Raw genomic sequence first — 19,950 nt, 5'->3', positions numbered from 1 at the left:
TGAGCTTCAGGCAGCCAAGTGACTAGAGAGACATGAACCCAAGAACTGGGATCTGCAGACTGGAGGCTGAGACTCCCCGCTTCCGCCTGGCACAGCCTGTTAGGAGTTCCGCACGTGAGTCCCCTGTGTGCCTGATCAAATTCAATCTTGGCAACAGAAAAAAAGGCATCCTGTAGACAGGAGCTGACTACCAAGGCAACCGTGAAGAGCCAGATTCATGAGGTGTGGGGATGCAGGTGATGAGCCAGGCTTCGTCAACACTGGAGAATGTCTCAGTCACCTGCTTTTATCTTCGAAAGCCAGCTCCTTTTCAAGAAAACTAAAAACGTATGGAGAAAAATAACACAGGACAGGACAGATGAGGAAAGGGAAGAGACGGTGACTGTGAGCAGTAAGAGGTGGGCTGAGAGCTCAGTACCCTTGATGGGAAACCAAGAGTCGGAGTGCACAAGCAGAGCAAAGAACAGCTATGCAGCGGGAGGTGGCCACGCGGCCACTGAGGCCTTAATACGCAGCTCTCAAGAGACCCCAGCGCGTGTGCATGCGGGAGACGGAGAAACAGCACCATGGGCTCGATCAAGAGACCCCAGCGCGTGTGCATGCGGGAGACGGAGAAACAGCACCATGGGCTCGATCAAGAGACCCCAGCGCGTGTGCATGCGGGAGACGGAGAAACAGCACCATGGGCTCGATCAAGAGACCCCAGCGCGTGTGCATGCGGGAGACGGAGAAACAGCACCATGGGCTCGATCTGAATTGAATGCAGCCACCTTGAAAGTTACAAAGCAGCACACATACCACATATAACAGGAGTACTAGTCATGTCCCTCAAACTCATGTCACCTCAGTAAAAGAAGAATCATCTGTGTTTATCTCTCAAATAGGTGGTTCATACTCTAAATAACAAAATACTATTTATGTGTTGCTGTCTTTCTCAGTACTGGGTATTCATGTTGATGTCATAATGGACATTATATTTTACATTTGTATCATCACAGAATTATGCAATGAGACAAGGTCACATAACCAAAACACTCATGAAAAAGGTGTTCCTTTAATTGTCACTTGAAATACGTAAACCTGTTCTTTCCACGACCAAAAACTGAGTTTAATGTAGAAGAAAACCTCGCGGGAACATGGAAGAATTATACTAGAATCTCGCAGTGGGCAAAGCCTGTGATTCAACATCTGGAAGGTGTAAGAGCAAAGATGGATAAGTTCAACTATATTTAACAAAAAACTTCTGCATGGCCAAAACAAACAAACAAACAAATAGAAACATCCTAGGTCAAAAGACGAAGGACAAACCGGGGAAAATATTCTTACTGGTGTCACAGACCAGGAGCCAACAGAAATTGGTAAGAAAAAGGCCAACATATGATGGAAAATGGCTGCAGAATATGAACAGACAGTTCACCAAAAAAAGAAAATTTAAAAGGCTCTTTTTTTTTTTTTTGAGACAAAGTTTTGCTCTTGTTGCCCAGGCTGGAGTGCAGTGGCGCCATCTTGGCTCACCGCAACCTCTTCCTCCTGGGTTCAAGCGATTCTCCTGCCTCAGCTTCCCGAGTAGCTAGGATTACAGGCATGATACAAGCATGTGCCACCACGCCTGGCTAATTTTGTATTTTTAGTAGAGATGGGGTTTCACCATGTTGGTCAGGCTGGTCTCAATCTCCTGACCTCATGATCCAGCTGCCTCGGCCTGCCAATGTGCTGGGATTACAGGTGTGAGCCACTGCACCCGGCCAAAGGGTTCTTAAACAAAAAAAAGGTATTCTCCTTCACTCATAATGAGAGAAATACAATAGGTGACAACATCTATCAACATCAGTCCAGCAATTCCATTTCTGGGAATTTATCCTACAAATAGATTTGACATCATAGTGCTATCTGTAAAAGTGGAAACTACCTAAATGACCAGAAAACTGGTTAAATAAACCATGGTATGCACACAACAGAATATTAAACAGTTAAAAGAAAAATAGAGAAGTTTTATTAAGTGAAAAGAATAGTATGAATAGCGCCCTTTTGTGAAGAAAAAGAAAGAAAAATAATATCTACTCATATCTGCTTATCTATGGTTAAGAAACTCAAAGAACTAACAGAACTGAAGTAATGGTTATCTTTGAGTGGAGGAAGTGGACAAGTAAGGCTATGGGGTGGGAGGAAGCCACTGAACTGTGTCTGGAAGCCACTGAACTGTGTCTTTCATACTCTTTTATTTCTTTTCACTTTTAAACCATGTGAATGAATTACTTACTCAAAAGAGCAATGTAAAAACACATGTACACACATACACCTTTGAATGAGCAGCTCACCATAATTTCAGTTCCAAAACAGAGCCAAGGCTGGGCACAGTGGCTCACACCTGTAATCCCAGCACTTTGGGAGACTGAGGCAGGAGGATCCCTTGGGGCCAGAAGTTTGAGACCAGCCTCGGCAACAGAGTAAAACCCCATCTCTATTTTAATTTTTTAAATTAATATTTAAAAAAAAACAAGGCCAGGCGTGGTGGCTCACACCTGTAATCCCAGCATTCTGGGAGGCCGAGGCGGGTGAATCATGAGGTCAGGAGATCAAGACCATCCTGGCTAACACAGTGAAACCCTGTCTCTACTAAAAATACAAAACACTAGCCGGCTGTGGTGGTCGGCACCTGTAATCCCAGCTCCTTGGGAGGCTGAGGCAGGAGAATGGCATGAACCTGGGGGGCGGAGCTTACAGTGAGCTGAGATGCCTGGGCAACGGAGTGAGACTCTGTCTCAAAAAAAAAAAAAAAAAAAAAAAAAGAGTCAACACAGTGCATTCTCATTACTCTATGAAATTCTCCCTTCTTTTTTTTCTCGGAATTTATCAGTTCCATCAGTCTCTCTTCTATTCCTGGCAGAGGAGAGGAAGGCAGCCTTACCGAGCCCTCCTCCAGCGCCCGGCGCAGGTCCTGCAGATCCGCCTCGGGACACCAGACCTCGGCAATGAGGCACTTGTTGGTCACATCAAAGCTGCACATGTTCAGCATGTGGTAGATGGCCTTCATTTTCTTCACCTGGATCACACGGCTGTAGACAGACTCGGCAGCTTTACATAGCACTTGCCTCAAATAGTCCTCGGTTTTGTGCAGTACCTAGGGAAGAACAACAGTGGAATGGGCATGTTTTGGTTTTTGTCCACCTGGCACCCGACTTCCTTTAGAGGACTTTCGCCCCATTGACAGAGGATCATTCCAGGCATCTGCCTATCCTGGTGGCAGCTAAGGGAGCCGTTCCTTCCTTCTCCTCCCTGCCCCTAGTACCACTCGGAGGTGGGCAGAAAAATCTAAGCTCAGTCAATCAGATGCCCTATTTTGGGAGGTTGCCTCTGGAGAACATGACCCCAGGGCACAGGAAATGGTGAGACGTCATCGTCACTGCAGCAGCGTGGTGGTCTACCAGGGTCCAGCAAGCTCCCCGGGTTCCTACCCATTCCCAAGCTTGGCCTCGCCCCATCAACCCTGTGAGCCACCAATGCCCATCCCACCCTGCCAAGAAATCCTCTCTCGCTTAACTGAGTCAGAAGGACACTTCTTGCCAACAAGAATCCTCACTGTCATCAGGAGAAAAATGAATTTAAATCCTGCTGGTAAAATAATGCCCTCACCATGTTAACTGGGGCTGGCTTGTCTTGGGTGATCAAGAATTACAATCCAGACCAGGGGCAGTGGCTCACGCCTGTAATTCCAGCACTCCGGGAGGCCGAGGCAGGTGCATCACGAGGTCAGGAGATCGAGACCATCCTGGCCAACATGATGAAACCCCATCTCTACTAAAAATACAAAAAAATTAGCAGGGATTGGTGGCACATGCCTGTAATCCCAGCTCGGGAGGCTGAGGCAGGAGAATTGCTTGAACCCGGGAGGCAGAGATTGCAGTGAGCTGAGATTGCACCACAGCATTCCAGCCTGGCAACAGGGCATGATTCCACCTCAAAAAACAAAAGGATTACAAGAATTACAATCCAGGCTGAGTGTGGTGGCGCACGCCTGTAATCCCAGCACTTTGGGAGGCTGAGGTGGGCGAATCATTTGAGGTCAGGAATTTGAGACGAGCCTGGGCAACGTGGTGACACTCTATCTCTACTAAAAATACCACAATTGGCCAGGCATGGTGGTGTACGCCTGTAATCCCGGCTACTCGGGAGGCTGAGGCAGAGATTGCTTGAACCCAGGAAGCAGAGGTTGCAGTGAGCTAAGATTACGCCACTGCACTCAAAGGCTGGGCAACAGAGCGAGACCGTCTCAAAAAGAAAAAAGAATTACCATCCAACATATCAAAGGTGACCACAGAATATTTGTTTAAAGCCATGTCATTACTACTCAGGTTCCTAACATGTTGCTAAAATAAAACTTCCATGGGGAGGAGGGAGGGAAGCAACATTCCAATCTCACTAGAACATCTTGATTTGTTTATGACCGATATTATCTATGTTAAAAAAACAGAGAAAATGTATGTGTAAATGTTTGGCAGCCCTCAGATAAGGAGGCATCCGCTCCCGGCTTACTCACAGTGTAGAGATCTTGAATGCGGGTGTTCAGCCCCTCCTGGATCTCCCTCCGCTCCTCGGCTGTGTTTGGATAGGGGTACACATGGCAGTGGTAACTGGAAGACAGAGTTGAACACACTCTCACATCTGTCAGCACTAGAACTAAACGCATTCACCTCCCTGGCACATCTTCTGGCAAAATGAAATGAAAGCAGTCATTTGGGAGACACGGGTGCAGACGCAGGCATCCGGCCTTGGTCAGGCCGTGCATACAGATGCTCAACAACCACCTGCTGAGTGAGACAAATTTAGCAAACTCCCTGTTGGATCCAAATTCCACTCCTGCCCTCAATGATTCCTGGCAGCTCATTCCCAATTCCAGCTTCCTAAAATTCAACAATATCCTTGGGCTTGGAATCACTGAACAGGTTTAAACACAAACACAAAGACACACACAGACACACACACAGACACACACACACACACACACACACACACACACAAAAACAAAGGAGAAAAGAGCTCTGGCTTCCTAGCAATTGCCTTTGACAGAGTCTGCAGTCTCCCTGGCTCCTCTCAGGGCCACTCGGCACCCAGACTGCATGGGGGAATGCCGAGCTGTGTCCCCAAACTGCAGTCATTTCCAGACCACCTTCATATGTTAACACCATACTTTTATTTTTCTTTAAGTTCTGCCTCTGAAAAATTAAATACCTATTCTAGCCTTATCCTAAGCAACAATATCTGTGAAATCATGGGTTTGCTGAGTGGGGTATAGTTTTTTAATCGATAGTAAAACAAATATCTGTCTATGAAAATAAAAGGCTTATCCAGGGGACACCTGAAATTACTTTCTATTCCTCCAATTGAGAACCAAATTCTAGTAAATAGAAAACGCCCAAACCCCCCTCCACCCTGCAAGAAACAAGGCAAGCTGAGTTCTCCATTGGTGGAAGAAAGCAAAGAGAGATGACAAATTAAATGTTTAAGAACTTGGCAGTGCAGCAAAGAAATCATATAACAAAAACTAGCAGCCACTCTATTTCTGACTCCAGAGGGATGTTGAAGGAAAACTTGAGGTGGCTGAATATAAAGACATAAATTAAATGAAATGTTTCTTTTTCTTACCAATCACAAATCTTCTTGACCTTGTGGCCAATCTGCTCTCCCCAAAAGGATATTAAAAAGACATACCATTTTATGACTTCCCCCTACAAAGAATGAATAAGGGTAAGTGTTACTTCTGTGTGTAGAACTTCTAGAACTTTGGCAGCTCAAACACTGTCAAAGCGTTCATTCATTAATTCAAAACAGTCAATCCTCCTTATTTGAGGATTCTGTAATTACAAATTCACCTACTTGTAATAACAGCCCCAAATCAATCCACAGAGCACTTTCAGTCATGTGCACAGCAGCCAAAAATTTTAGGCACCCGACACCCAGGTTCCCAGGTAAAGTCCAACAAGGTGACGCCCTCCCTTCCCATCTCCGCTTTCAGACTATCACCAAGCGTCCTTTTCAGAGTCTGTTTGGTGTCATGTTTTTCACACTTCTGTGGTTTTTTTGGTGATTTCACAGTATAAAGAGCCCCAAGTGTAGGGCTGAGGTGTAGTCTGGTGTCCTGTGTCGCAGGAAGTCAGGGACCCTGAACGGAGGGACCAGCTGGAACCGCGGCAGAACAACATAAATTGTGAAGATTTCATGGACATTTATCAGTTCCCAAAAGTAATACTTTTATAATTTCTTACACCTGTCTTTACTGCAATCTCTGAACATACATTGTGAATATTTCATGGACATTTATCACTTCCCTAATAATGCTCTTATAATTTCTTATGCCTGTCTTTAATCTCTTAATCCTGTTATCTTCGTAAGCTGAGAATGTACGTCACCTCAGGAACACTATTGTACAAATTGATTGTAAAATGTGTGTTTGAACAATATGAAATCAGTGCACCTTGAAAAAGAATAGAACAACAGTGATTTTCAGGGAACAAGGGAAGATAACCATAAGGTCTGACAGCCTGTGGGATCGGGCAGAATAGAGCCATATTTTTCTTCTTGCAGAGAGCCTATAAACAGATGTGCAAGTAAGAGAGAGATCGCTGAATTCTTTTTCCAGCAAGGAATACCCTGGGGAAGGAATGCATTCCTGGGGGGAGGTCTGTAAATGGCAGCTCTGGGAGTGTATGTCTTATCCGGTTGAGATAAGGACTGAAATACACCCTGGTCTCCTGCAGTACCCTCAGGCTTATTAGGGTGGGGGAAAGATCCCACCCTGGTAAATTTGAGGTCAGACCGGTTCTCTGCTTTCAAACCCTGTTTTCTATTGTTTAAGATGTTTATCATGACAATACGTACACAGCCAAACATAGACCCTCATCAGTAATTCAAATTTTGCCCTTTGACTTGTGATCTTTGCTTTGCCCTTTGCCTTGTGATCTTTACTGCCCTTTAAAGCCTGTGATCTTTGGGACCTACTCCCTGTTCATACACCCCCACCCCCTTTTAAAGTCCTTAATAAAAACTGCTGGTTTTGCGGCTTAGGGGCATCATGGACCTGCCAATATGTGATGTCACCCCCGGCGGCCCAGCTGTAAAATTCCTCTCTTTGTACTCTTTCTCTTTGTTTCTCAGACCGGCCGACACTTAGGGAAAATAGAAAGGACCTACATTGAAATATTGAGGGCTGGTTCCCCCAACAGTCCTGAGCACAAGATGGCTGCAATGTGCCTGACGGAGATGTAGCATGTGTTAGGGACACTTCATTCAGGTTCAAGTCACAGAGCTGCTGGCTGGGAGCTCAATGTAAATGACTCAACTCCTGTATTTCCCCTAGGAGCAGTGAGTTTTTCTATAGCTGATAATTTAGAGATTTCAGTGACTTTTTTTTTTTTTTTGAGACAGAGTTTCTCTCTTGTTACCCAGGCCAGAGTACAACGGCACAATCTCGGCCCACCGCAACCTCCACCTCCTGGGTTCAAGCGATTCTCATGCCTCTGCCTCCCGAGTAGTTGAGATTACAGGCATGCGCCACCACACCCGGTTAATTTTGTATTTTTAGTATAGATGGGGTTTCTCCTTGTTGGTCAGGCTGGTCTCGAACTCCTGACCTCAGGTGATCCGCTCGCCTCGGCCTCTGAAAGTGTTGGGATTACAGGCATGAGCCACTGTGCTCGGCCCTCAGTGACTTTATGAAGCAAAACTACTGTAAATAATAAGAATCACCCTGCATTTACAAATATCTGACAAAGCAGAATTCTATAAAAACTGAATAGGTTTTTAGCCTATTTGCCAGACACTATTATAGGTGCTAAGGATATAGCAGTGAAGAAAACTGACAAAAATCCCTGACGTGGGAGGGGAAGGGAACTTAAACTTATATTCAACTTGACAGCAAAAGAAACAAAGAAAGTACGCCAGGTAGAGATAAGTGATATAAACAACAGATGCAGGATGAAGAGAGGGGAGAGAGGGCAGGCTTGGGCACTGTGATCTCACATAGGACAGGCAAGGAAGATCTCCCCGAGAAGGTGACATCTGAGCAATAAAGAAACGCAGGTGAGCTTCAAGTCAAGGTAAATGGAAAAAAAATTGCAGGAGGTGAGGACGCGAGCCCCATGGTCGCTGGGAGAAGAGACTTCCAAGCAGAGGCGAAGCACACACAGAAGCACCGTCGGGAGACTTGAGGAGGCCAGCATCGCCGGGGAGAGACACAGTAACACCAGCTCAGATATGACGAGGGCCACAGGCCCACTGTGCGGCTCCACAGGGCTTTTGCTGAGGAAGACAGGAAGCCCCTGGAGGGTCGTGAGTATAGGAATGAAATGATCTGACTGTGGTTTCCTGGGGATCATTCTGGATGCCAGGAGAAGAGACCAGGCTGAGGCAGAGGCAGGAGCAGGAGCCCAGTCAGGCGAGGCAGGTGCGGGACGAGACCTGGACCAGGAGGGAGGTAGAGCAAGGAGGCAGTCGGACTCTCTATTTAGAAGACATGGCCACCAGATCTGCTGAGGGATTCAAGTCAGATGTGAGAAACAGAGAAGAGTGGGGAGAAACCCAGGGCTTTCAGCCTGGACAGTTAGATCAATGGGTCTGGAAGGGCAGGTTTGGGAAGAAAGATCAGATGTTCAGTTTTAGGCAAAAGCAGAAACGGTCTTCCAGATACTTAAACGGAGATATGAAGTAGACGGACATAAAAGTCTAGTATTCTGGGGACAGGTCCAAGCTAGGGATATATACATTTGAGGCATGGTATTTAAAATCATAAAATTATGTGAGATCCCTAAAGGCAGAAATAAGAGAGAAGCTGTCCAAAAATTGAGCCCTGGGCCCAGGGAACAGGAGCACAGACTGGGGAGCTACAGCATAGCATGGGCAGGCGGTGGTGGGAGGGAGGGGATGGCAGGAGGAGGAGATGGAGGATGTGGCTGGAAGAATGAATACAATGAATAAATGATGTCAGTTAATGGAGCCACCCACTAGACACGTTGAGGATAATGGAAGCCGACTTCACAGTGTCAGAAAAGAGTTAGAACCAGGAAAAAGAGGCTGGGAACGGTAATCCCAACACTTCAGGGGGCCAAGGCAGGAGGATCGTTTCAGCCCAGGCCTGTAATCTCAACACTTTGCGGGGCAGAGGCAGGAGGATCATTTCAGCCCAGGAGTTCAAGACCAGCCTGGGCAACATGGTAGTGTGTCAACGAACACAACCACTTAAGGCACAAGGCAGAAGAAGTGCCACACACAACAGAAAAATACAAACTATACAACCAAAGAAAGCGCCCATGTCTAGCTTTGATGTAGAGAGAATGGTCAGCATTTAGAAATGACACCAATGGGGGAAAATGGCTAAAAATAGCCTCTAAGGACTGTAATGACTTCAAGAGGGTCAGACATTGAACCCAAAAGACACTAAACCTGACACTATAAACAAATCCTAGAACCTGAGTAAAAGTTACCAAATAAAATACCCCTATCTTACCCAGAAAAAGACTGAAAGAACATACACTTGCCATGTTAACAGTGGCTCAGAATAGGAGATTGCAAGTGACTTCTTTTTCTTCTTGTTTTCTACATTGTTCCCAATTTTCTATAATGGACATGCATTTTCTTTATAACCGTGGGGATGGGGATCATATTTTCAAGATATTCTCTGTATTCCTTCACAGATGTTTACTGCCCTTTAACATATTCCATAAAAATTTGGCATAAAGGCCAGGTGCAGTGGCTCATGCCTGTAATCCCAGCACTTTGGAAGGTCAAGGTGGGTGGATCACCTGAGGTCGGGAGTTCCAGACTAGCCTGACCAACATGGAGAAACCCCGTCTCTACTAAAAACACAACATTAGCTGGGCGTGGTGGCACATGCCTATAATCCCAGCTACTAGGGAGGCTGAGGCAGGAGAATTGCTTGAACCTGGGAGGCGGAGGTTGTGGTGAGCCAAGATCGTGCCATTGCACTCCAGCCTGGGCAACAAGAGTGAAACTCCATCTCCAAAAAAAAAAAAAAAAATTCGGCATAAGAAGCCAGGCACGGTGGCTCACGCCTATAATCCCAGCACTTTTTGAGAGGCAAAAGCAGGCAATTGCTTGAGGTCAGGAGTTCGAGGCCAGCCTGGCCAACATGGTAAAACCCCGTCTCTATTAAAAATACAAAAATTAGCTGGGCGTGGTGGCGGGTACCTATAGTCCCAGCTGCTCAGGAGGCTGAGGCAGGAGAATCACTTGAACCCGGGAGGTGGAGGTTGCAGACTCATAAGAGAACTTACAAATTCTATTAAAAAATTTTTTGAGTAAATGCTCTGCATGAGAATTACTGATATTGTCTCTTAATAAGGAAAAAACTCAAAAAATATGTAAATGCTACTTTGGAACAGTTTTGATCTTAGTTTTAATCAGCTTGAAATAAAAAAGTCATCAAGGTCACAACTGAAGGATAATTAACAGATGGCCACTGGCAGTTACAAAAGTCACAAAAAAGTAGAAAATATTACAAGTGTGTGGTGAATGAAGGGCTTGACTGATGAGATTTCAAACGGATTAGATTTTTATTTTAGAAAACCAAAAATAAATCACAGGCTGGGCGTGGTGGCTCATGCCTGTAATCTCAGCACTTTGAGAAGCCAAGGAGGGTGGATCACTTGAGGTCAGGAGTTCAAGACCTAACTCCTGATGGTGTTTCAATATGGTGAAACCCCATCTCTACTAAAAATAAAAAAATTAGCCGGGTATGGCGGTCCACACCGATGTAGTCCTAGCTACTCGGGAGGCTGAGACAGGAGAATTGCTTGAACCCGGGAGGTAGAGGTTGCAGTGAGCTGAGACCATGCTACGCACTCCAGCCTGGGTGACAGAGTGAGACTCCGTCTAAGAAAGTAAAAATAAATAAATAAATAAATAAAAGCCAAATTTCTCTTTATTATGGGATGTATATTAATCTGGCAGCCAAAATTCCTGAGGCCAACCTAGAAAAAAAATAAGAACCTTTCCTCAAAATTAAGAAAACCAAGTTCCTTTTCCCCCTTTAGTAGATCAGCAGTTCATCCTCGTTTAAAGCAATAGTTCTCTTTACTGTGGAGTCTAAAAACGGAGATATCTTAAGGGTGACTATGACTCTATCTCTCCCGCTGCCTCCATCCCCCCTCTGAACCATTCAGCCCCACAGCTGTTAGGTGTGTACATGGGGATGGATGGGGTGGTGGGAGAGTAACGGGCCCACAGCAGTAAATGTATATGTGCATGTGCTCTGTGTCCCCAAGCTACCTCTGACAGAGCCAAGGAAAAGCAACCCCTCAATACCAATGGGCACACCCAGAAGCCACATCTTCGCTTCAAAATACCAAGACGCACTCAAAAAAAAAAGCCTCCTTGAAGAAACAGCTGATTCCAGAGCCGTGTGAGAGGAATTGCAACATGCATCTGGACATCCTGTTATACAAACAAGTGCTCAAAAAGTGATGGGAACGTGTAAAATGGATATAAAGGCCAGCCTGAATGGATTCCAACTGGCCAAATCTAGGAGAATGTGAATATCAAAATAAATAATTAAAGGAACAGGAACCTATCAAATAAAATAGGAAATAAACGAGGACGCTGAAAACCTGATCACGAATGGGATATTTACAGTTTCAAACACAAAAAAGGAGTCACTTCACAGCAAAGCCTAGAGAGGAGTGCCTTCATCAAGTGATCAAAGTGACCACGACCAGTAACGGAACAAACAGAAATGTGTGGCACCTGACAGTGCAATGAGAAGAACACAGCCTCACGTCAGCAGCGCTCCTGCCAGAGGCATGTGACCTGAATAGAATCATGAGAAGACACCTGGGAAACCCAAACCCAGAGACACGCTACCAAAACAACTTGTAATATTTTAAAATGTCAAGGTCACAAAAGCCAAGGAAAGTCTGAGACACTGTCCCAGAATAAAGGAGATCAGAGAGACAGGACAGGCCTGGCACGGTGGCTCATGCCTGTAATCCCAACACTTTGGGACGCCAAGGCAGGAGGATGGCTCGAGACCAGTCTGGGCAGCATAGTAAGATCCCCATCGCTATCAAAAATTAAAAAAAAAAAAGCCAGGTGAGGAGGCTCACACCTGTAATCCCAATACTTTGGGAGGCTTTGAGAGGCCTGGGTGGGAGGATCGCTTGAGGCCAGGAGTTTGAGACCAGCCTAGGCAACACAGCGAGACCCCATCTCCTTAAAAAAAAAAAAAGTTTAAAAAAAGAGAGAGATATGACAACTAAATCCAACATGCGATGCTAAATTACATTCTTTGCTTTGACAATACTAGGACAACTGGTGAAACCTGAATGAGATTCAAGGCTCAGGATGTAGCAATGCATCTACATTCATTTCCTGACTGATGGTCATGTGATGGCAATGTAAGATGACGTCCCTGATTTCAGGAACTACACACACTACACATGGTTGAGGAGATAAGGTATCAGGTTAACATCTTCTTATCAAATGGTTCAGGAGAAAAACATTCTTTCTACCACATCTCCAACTCTGCTGTTAGTCCATCATTGCTAAAAGGTGATGGTGACATTTACTCACTGTTTCAGGGTCTTCGAGGGATTCATCCAGTTCTGCATAGGACACAATGGTGTACCCTTTGCAGACTCTCCACAACATTTTTTCAAATGCTTCCACTTTTCCTTGGTTAATTAGGCCAGACACAAATCTGTGAGACAATAAAGTCGACCTGTAGTCAACTGAAAGCAATAAATGTTATCAAACTACATTAAGGGTGATGAAGACTTCATTTCTACCAATGGTGAAGACATCCTGAGAGCCCTCCAACTGCAAAACATCTCAGATGCCGGGTAGAATATTTCTGAAACTTCTTTTTAAAGGTACAGATGAGCTTGTAACAAAGAGAAATTCTTGGCCGGGCGCAGCGGCTCATGCCTGTAATCCCAGCACTTTGGGAGGCCGAGGCGGGTGGAACACAAGGTCAAGAGTTCAAGACCGGCCTGGTCAAGATGGTGAAACTCTGTCTCTACTAAAAATACAAAAATTAGCCAGGCATGATGGTGGGCACCTGTAATCCCAGCTACTCGGGAGGCTGAGGCAGGAGAATCACTTGAACCCGGGAGGCGGAGGTTGCTAGAGTGTCACTGCACTCTAGCCTAGGCGACAGAGCAAGATTCCGTCTCAAAAAAAAAAGAGAGAAATTCTTGGAATCCAAAGGGAAAACAGGACCTCACAGCTGTCCTGATTCTTACACTGAATGCAGTATCTTAAGGCCTTGAGTTTAAGGCCAGCATGGGACACAGAAGCCAGGCACTGCATCTGGATAAGGTGAGCAGATATAACTGACTCCCCTCTCCGGCTGGGACTGCTTCCATGCACAAAAGCTACACCTTCAGCGAAGAGGTGGACCAGAAAAAACCCACCTTGCAAAGGAGCCTGGAGCCTGCATGTAAACTTGTTTATTTCTGTTTTGGTTCTAGATGGAGGGAGAAGTCTTCCCTAAGACTTTATAACCACAGGTTAAAATTCACTCAGGTTTGAGGCTTAAATTCACATTCCTGGCACAAACCACAGGTTAAAATTCACTCAGGTTTGAGGCTTAAATTCACATTCCTGGCACAGTCAAAACTCAAATCAACAAAAAGTCCCAATGCTGAGAAAAATATAAATGATTCCAGGTTGACAGAGCACTCCCAGGTACCTGACAAATGTCAAAACGAATTCTCTCTGGAGGAAAACATCCTCAAACTAAATCTCACTGAATTCCTTCAGATCAGGAACTGTGAAATATGAGCTTATAATAACTTTAAAAATCACAAATCACACGAGGAAACAAATTACCATTAGTTTCAGTAGGCAGAAACAATAAACAGCAGAAGGAGATCTTTAAAGTATGATTAATTAAAAAAACTAACCAACTCGGTTTAGCCACCAAGTTTCTACTAGACAGGATTTGATGCCTGAATGACCAATTGTTTCAGGTGTATAGAACTAACACTGAATGACATAAATGTTGTTTCTTTCCAGCTCATTATACCAAAAGAATAAATTTCCATTGTATTAAGTAAAAAAGTCAATACAGTTGAGTAATTCAGCTCAACAAGTATAGGAATACAGTGTTTTATTAAATAAATATTCACTCTTTCATTCAACCTTAGGCTTTAAAATGGTCTCCATTCATCCCTTCTATGGAATTCATCTGGCTTTCACAAGAAGGGCAGTATGAAGCCTGACACCCCAGGCCTTGTCACCTACCCCAGTTTTGCTCCCAGCCTCTGCATACAGCTGTAATCCAACAAAGAATCACTCTCTAAGGAAGGGAATTCTTCGTAAGTGGGTTCAAACTAGAAAGAAACATATGAAACCAAATGTGTCTCATTAAAAGTGATACTTTCTCATGTCAAATTTTCAAACAAGTTTATAGGGCATCCTAACTAACTACTTAGATCTGGGTGCAAAACCTTCTAAGGTAACTTAGATCTGTAACTCAATTCTCATAAATGAAAACCTAACTTCCCCATTCCTTATTTGTAAGCCACTTGAAGACATTTACATAAAAGACAGTTATAATCTAATTCATTGCCTTCATCCACGATAGAATAACTTTATCAAAGATCACTATTATATCAAGTGAAACTAAGTTTGGGACAGATGCACTTGTCTCTTCTATATTTAGCTCTGTAAGGTACTACTACATGACTATTCTTTATTCTTATAATTTTTTTTTTTTTTTATACACAGCGTACAGGATCTCACTCTGTTGCCCAGGCTGGAGTTCTGAGTTCTGTGGCACAATCCTAGCTTACTGCAGCCTCAAACGTCTGGGCTCAAATGATCCTCTCACCTCAGCCTCCCTGGTAGCTAGGACTACAAGTTTGCACCACCACGCTCAGCTAATTTTTATTTTTTGTATAGACAAGGTCTCATATTAATTCTCACTATATTCAGGCTGGTCTTGAACTCCTGGGCTCAAGCCATCCTCTGGCTTTGGCCTCCCAAAGTGCTGGGATTACAGGTGTAAGCCACTGCGTCTGACCTATTCTTAGAAATTATAGATTATTCTTTTACTTCCTTTACTTAGCAATTTGGAAAAACTAAATTTTAGAGTTCAACATCCTTCATTCAATTTTTTTCCCATGCTCATAAAAATTTTTTTCAACCACAAACTTAACCTTTTATAAATATTTAGTATTATACTTGCTTAAAACAACCAACACAGGAAATGGCTCTTAAAACTTTATTTAAAGTCATATAATCCAACTGAAAAATAAAACCAAGCTTTAAATTTAATCTCTTTTTTTTTTTTTTTTTTTTTTTTTTTTTTTTGAGACGGAGTCTCGCTCTGTCGCCCAGGTTGGAGTGCAGTGGCCGGATCTCAGCTCACTGCAAGCTCCACCTCCCAGGTTTACACCATTCTCCTGCCTCAGCCTCCTGAGTAGCTGGGACTACAGGCGCCCGCCACCTCACCCGGCTAGTTTTTTGTATTTTTAGTAGAGACGGGGTTTCACCGTGTTAGCCAGGATGGTCTCGATCTCCTGACCTCGTGATCCGCCCGTCTCGGCCTCCCAAAGTGCTGGGATTACAGGCTTGAGCCACCGCGCCCGGCCTAAATTTAATCTCTTAAGTCTGGGCATGGTGGCTCACTCCTGTAATCCCAGCACTTTGGGAGGCCGAGGAAGGCAGATCAACTGAGGTCAGGCATTCGACACCAGCCTGGCCAACATGGTGAAACCCAAACTCTACTAAAAATACAAAAAATTACAGGCACGGTGGCGGGCACCTGTAATCCCAGCTACTCGGGAGGCTGAGGCAGGAGAATGGCGTGAACCCGGGAGGCAGAGGGTGCAGTGAGCCGAGATCCCGCCACTGCCCTCCAGCCTGGGCAACAACAGAAAAATTCTGTCTCAAAAACAAAACATAAAGTTAACTAACTAACTAAATAAATCAATAAATAAATTTAATCTCTTTAAAAAAGCAACATATCTACATAAACTAATAGCAAAATACATAGCCTGTGGGAATGAGATTTTTATAAAATAATTGTATTTCCTCACAAGCTGTTCAGTACCTCAACGTTGCGTTTCACAAAGGTTTGTGTCACTCTCAGCATGTGAGTGTACTCAATCAGTTCCAGCAAGTTTTTCCTCAGTTTCTCCTTGTTCTTAGTGACTTCTCTCAGTTCAACCTCGAGCTTCTGCAACTGCTCCTAAAACAAAATAATGGTTACTTAAGCGAGCGGATTACTTCCAAGTGTGATTCCAATAATCTTCATATAGTATAACAGAAACAGTGGCGGTTTTTTTGTTGTTTTGTTTTTGTTTTTGTTTTTGAGATGGAGTCTCCCTCTGTCACCCAGGCTGGAGTGCAGTGGCACGATCTTGGCTCACTGCAATCTCCACCTTCTGGGATCAAGCGATTCTCCTGCCTCAGCCTTCCCGAGGAGCTGTGACTACAGTTGCACACCACCACGCCCGGCTAATTTTTTTTGTATTTTCAGTAGAGACGAGGTTTCACTATGTTGGCCAGGCTGGTCTCAAACTCTTGACCTCAGGTAATCCACCAACCTCAGCCTCCCTGCCTCTAGTAAAAATACAAAAAAATTAGCTGGGCGTGGTGGCATATGCCTGTAATCCCAGCTACACAGGAGGCTGAGGCAGGAGAATCACTTGAACCGAGGAGAAGGAGGTTGCAGTGAGACGAGATGGTGCCACTGCACTCCAGCTTGGGTGATAGAGCAAGACTCCGTCTCAAAATAAATAAATAAATAGGCCCATTTATTGTTTCATACTAATTCTGGTAATTTCTGTGAAATTCACGCCACATATGAGCGAAAACATTCTGGAGGCTGTGATGAGCATGAGACCCCCAAGACTGGCCCTCTTCTCTAACCACAGGCGCTATCATTTCTCTCGGATTTCCTTTGTCTGCTTATCCATATCACACATCAAAGACTCTTCCTCTTTAAGTCTACATTTCCTTTCTTTGCAACACAGAATATGTTTAGATAATCTTTTCTAACATATTTTCCTAGCATATGAGTCTATAGACTCACATTTACACAATTAATTGAGGATAAAAATTCCTGAGAATCGGCCAGGCGTGGTAGCCCACACCTGTAATCCCAGCATTTTGGGAGGCCAAGGGGGGTGGATCACGAGGTTGGGAGTTCAAGACCAGTCTGGCCAAGATGGTGAAACCCCGTCTCTACTAAAAATACAAAAATTAGCCGGGCGTGGTGGTGCATGCCTATAATCCCAGCTACTCGGGAGGCTGAGGCAGGAGAATTGCTTGAACCCGGGAGGTGGAGGCTGCAGTGAGCCAATGTTGTACCACTGCATGCACTCTAGCCTGGGCGACAGAGCAAGACTCCGTCTCAAAAAGAAAAAAAAAATTCATGAGAATCTTTAATAATTAGTTACCTACTAAACATCCTTAAAAATACTTAAGTATTAAAACAACAGAAGCAAAAATCTGTAAAGCAAATCACTGAGTCAATCAAAACTTATATTCAAACAAATCACTTAACATACTACATTCAATACTTCTGCTTTGCCTTGCAAACACTGTACACAGTCATCACTATGTTTGTAATTGTATCACAAGCGACCCATCGAACAGGCCAAGCCAGATGACTGCTGTTACTCATGTGGTTGGAGAGTTCTGTCTGGAGTCTCCTGCACCAAGTGCTGAAAGACTTCCTCCAGATAAACACAGAGGAGCCAGCTACCGAATGGTGTCAGGTACACAATGATAATTGTTTTAGAAGAGTCATCAAGAGCTCCGGCCTACTTCACAGGGTGAGGAACCAATTCACGGAGGATATTAATGAACAGAACAGGTGAGTGTTCTCACCAGGGACACGTGTATCCCCAGCACACCAGCCAGCGAACTCAGGGTGACACAACGCTGCTTGCGGCCCACCCGAGACAAGCCACAGACTGCATACCAGCTTCCAAAATTTACAGAGGAAGGGCCAGGGTAAATGCGGGAGGACTGTGAAGGCACACCACCGAAGCCTCAATTCCTTGCACAAGAAGAGGCAGCTAAGGCATGGGTGACCCTGGGATGAGCTTTCTGAAACAGTACAGGATCATCAACCAGGCTTGCTGGCCTGATTCTTGTTGCCTCTGTTCACCACCAGCTGGAAAGGAAGCATATGCCTTACACGGCAAAAGAAAACTGAATTACCATTAAAACTCATCACAGATAATCTATTACTGAGGGTTAATCATAATAGTGGTCTTTAATCTCTCTGCCTAGAGAGATCACCATCTTCCGTGGTTTTGAGAAGAAAGGCAGAAAAGCATTAGACAACATGAAATAAGTAAGTAAGCAGCCCCTGAGATCAACAGCTGCAAACAGCTTTGTCAGAAGCAAGTTACCTGCATTTCTAGAACCTGTTTCAGGGGTGGCGCAGGAGGGCTGGTCTCTCCTTCAGGAAGGGGAATATCAGCTCTATTAATTTCCTGAACCAAATACACTGTGAAAATAAAAGTTAAACAATTAGATACTAAAATACATTTCAGTCAGAAATGTATTCAGTACTATAATGTATTCAATACTATAATACATTTCAGTCAGAAACATTTTAAAGCCCAACCTTTCCCAAGCCATCTAAAAATCAATGTCTAAATGCACAAAAATCTTGCTTGTTCCAACTGACTTATTGGTCACTTTTTGCAACCTTGTTTCCAAAAATAATGCTGCCTAGAGAGATCTGCATGCAGTGACAAAATAAACAACAACGTCTTCTGTTTCTTAGTGACTTAAATAAATAAATAAATAGAATGAACAACAACCTGGATAAACCTTTTCTGAAATTCCACCCCATTTTTTTCATTTCTAATATTCTAGTTAAAGAACTTTTGAGTCACAGTCGTCTCCACATGTGCAGAATGAAGCAGAGGTTAGGGGTACGCTTGGAAGTGCAGGAATAACCCAAGTAATAGACCTACAATACCCCTACGGGAGCTGGCAACGTAATTTCTCTGCAGATGTCCTCAGAAAGAGATCGGCATCCATCAGTCCATCAAGAAAATCACAACTACTACCAGGAAACCCACCCAGCACCAAGAGCCAGGCTCTCTTGCAGCTCTCAGTCAGCCCTGAGGCTATGGCTGAGGACAACCTGCACTGCTTCACCACTGAAGTTAAAAACTAGATTCAGAAGCTTGGCTGGGTCTTGCAGTCGCTGCCATCGGCAGTCTGGGGGGCAAGTGTCAGGGTGGCCCTAGAAATGCGCAAGTTCATGAAACCTGGGAAAGTGGTGCCAGTCGTGGCTGGACACTACTCTGGACACAAAGCCAATCCTCATGAAGAACACTGATGATGGCACCTCAGACTGCCCCTGCAGCCACACTCTGGTGGCAAAAATAGACCATTATCCCCACAGTGACAGCTGCCATGGGCAAGAAGATCGCCAAGTGGTCAAAGGTCAGGTCTTTTGTGAAGGTTTATAACTATAATGACCTCATGCCACAAAGTACCCTGTGGCGATCCCCTTGGACAAAACCATCAGGTCTTCAGAGACCCTGCCCTTAAATGCAAGGCCCAATGGGAGGCCAAGGTCAAGTTCAAAGAGTGGTACAAGACTGGCAAGAACAAGTGGTTCTTCCAGAAGCTGTGGTTTTAGATGTTTTTTGTTTCAGTCATTAAAAATAAAAAATAAAAAAAACTAGATTCATGAAACTAATAGTACACCAGCCAAAATTAACTACTTTGTTCGGTTTATGTTTTCAATTCCATGAAGCATTCCTTTCCTTAGCCTAAAAGTCACAATACCTGTTAGTCATTATCAGGCCTAATATTTAGAAGTGTTACTAACTGGTTTACAAAGGGAGAGAGGCAGGTAAAGAAGGAAGGAAGAAAAACAAAAAGAAAAGAAACTGTCTTACCAAGATAGCAAAGGAAGCACTGGGCTTAAGAGGTTTCTAGAAATGAATGCAAATTGTT

General features: G+C 44.3%; 1 protein-coding gene and 1 pseudogene across 2 annotated transcripts in view; one reads left to right on the top strand and one right to left on the bottom strand.

The window, feature by feature from the left end:
* Positions 1 to 19,950, bottom strand: part of ATP6V0A2 (ATPase H+ transporting V0 subunit a2) — a 53,949-nt gene that overhangs the window by 18,851 nt on the left and 15,148 nt on the right. For both annotated transcript variants that reach the window (XM_050747907.1, XM_050747908.1), the window contains 7 exons: positions 18,381 to 18,478; positions 16,067 to 16,204; positions 14,254 to 14,342; positions 12,580 to 12,706; positions 5,644 to 5,726; positions 4,538 to 4,631; positions 2,909 to 3,121 (listed from right to left, as the gene is read on the bottom strand). In XM_050747907.1, the coding sequence (XP_050603864.1) occupies positions 2,909 to 3,121; positions 4,538 to 4,631; positions 5,644 to 5,726; positions 12,580 to 12,706; positions 14,254 to 14,342; positions 16,067 to 16,204; positions 18,381 to 18,478 (842 nt within the window). The remainder of the gene's footprint in view (positions 1 to 2,908; positions 3,122 to 4,537; positions 4,632 to 5,643; positions 5,727 to 12,579; positions 12,707 to 14,253; positions 14,343 to 16,066; positions 16,205 to 18,380; positions 18,479 to 19,950) is intronic.
* Positions 19,223 to 19,630, top strand: LOC126930706 (60S ribosomal protein L27-like; annotated as a pseudogene).

Source organism: Macaca thibetana, chromosome 11 (assembly GCF_024542745.1).
Source record: "Macaca thibetana thibetana isolate TM-01 chromosome 11, ASM2454274v1, whole genome shotgun sequence".
Taxonomy (NCBI): domain Eukaryota; kingdom Metazoa; phylum Chordata; class Mammalia; order Primates; family Cercopithecidae; genus Macaca; species Macaca thibetana.
The sequence above is the reverse complement of the archived record's forward strand: the minus strand, read 5'-3'. Positions and strand labels throughout refer to the sequence as shown.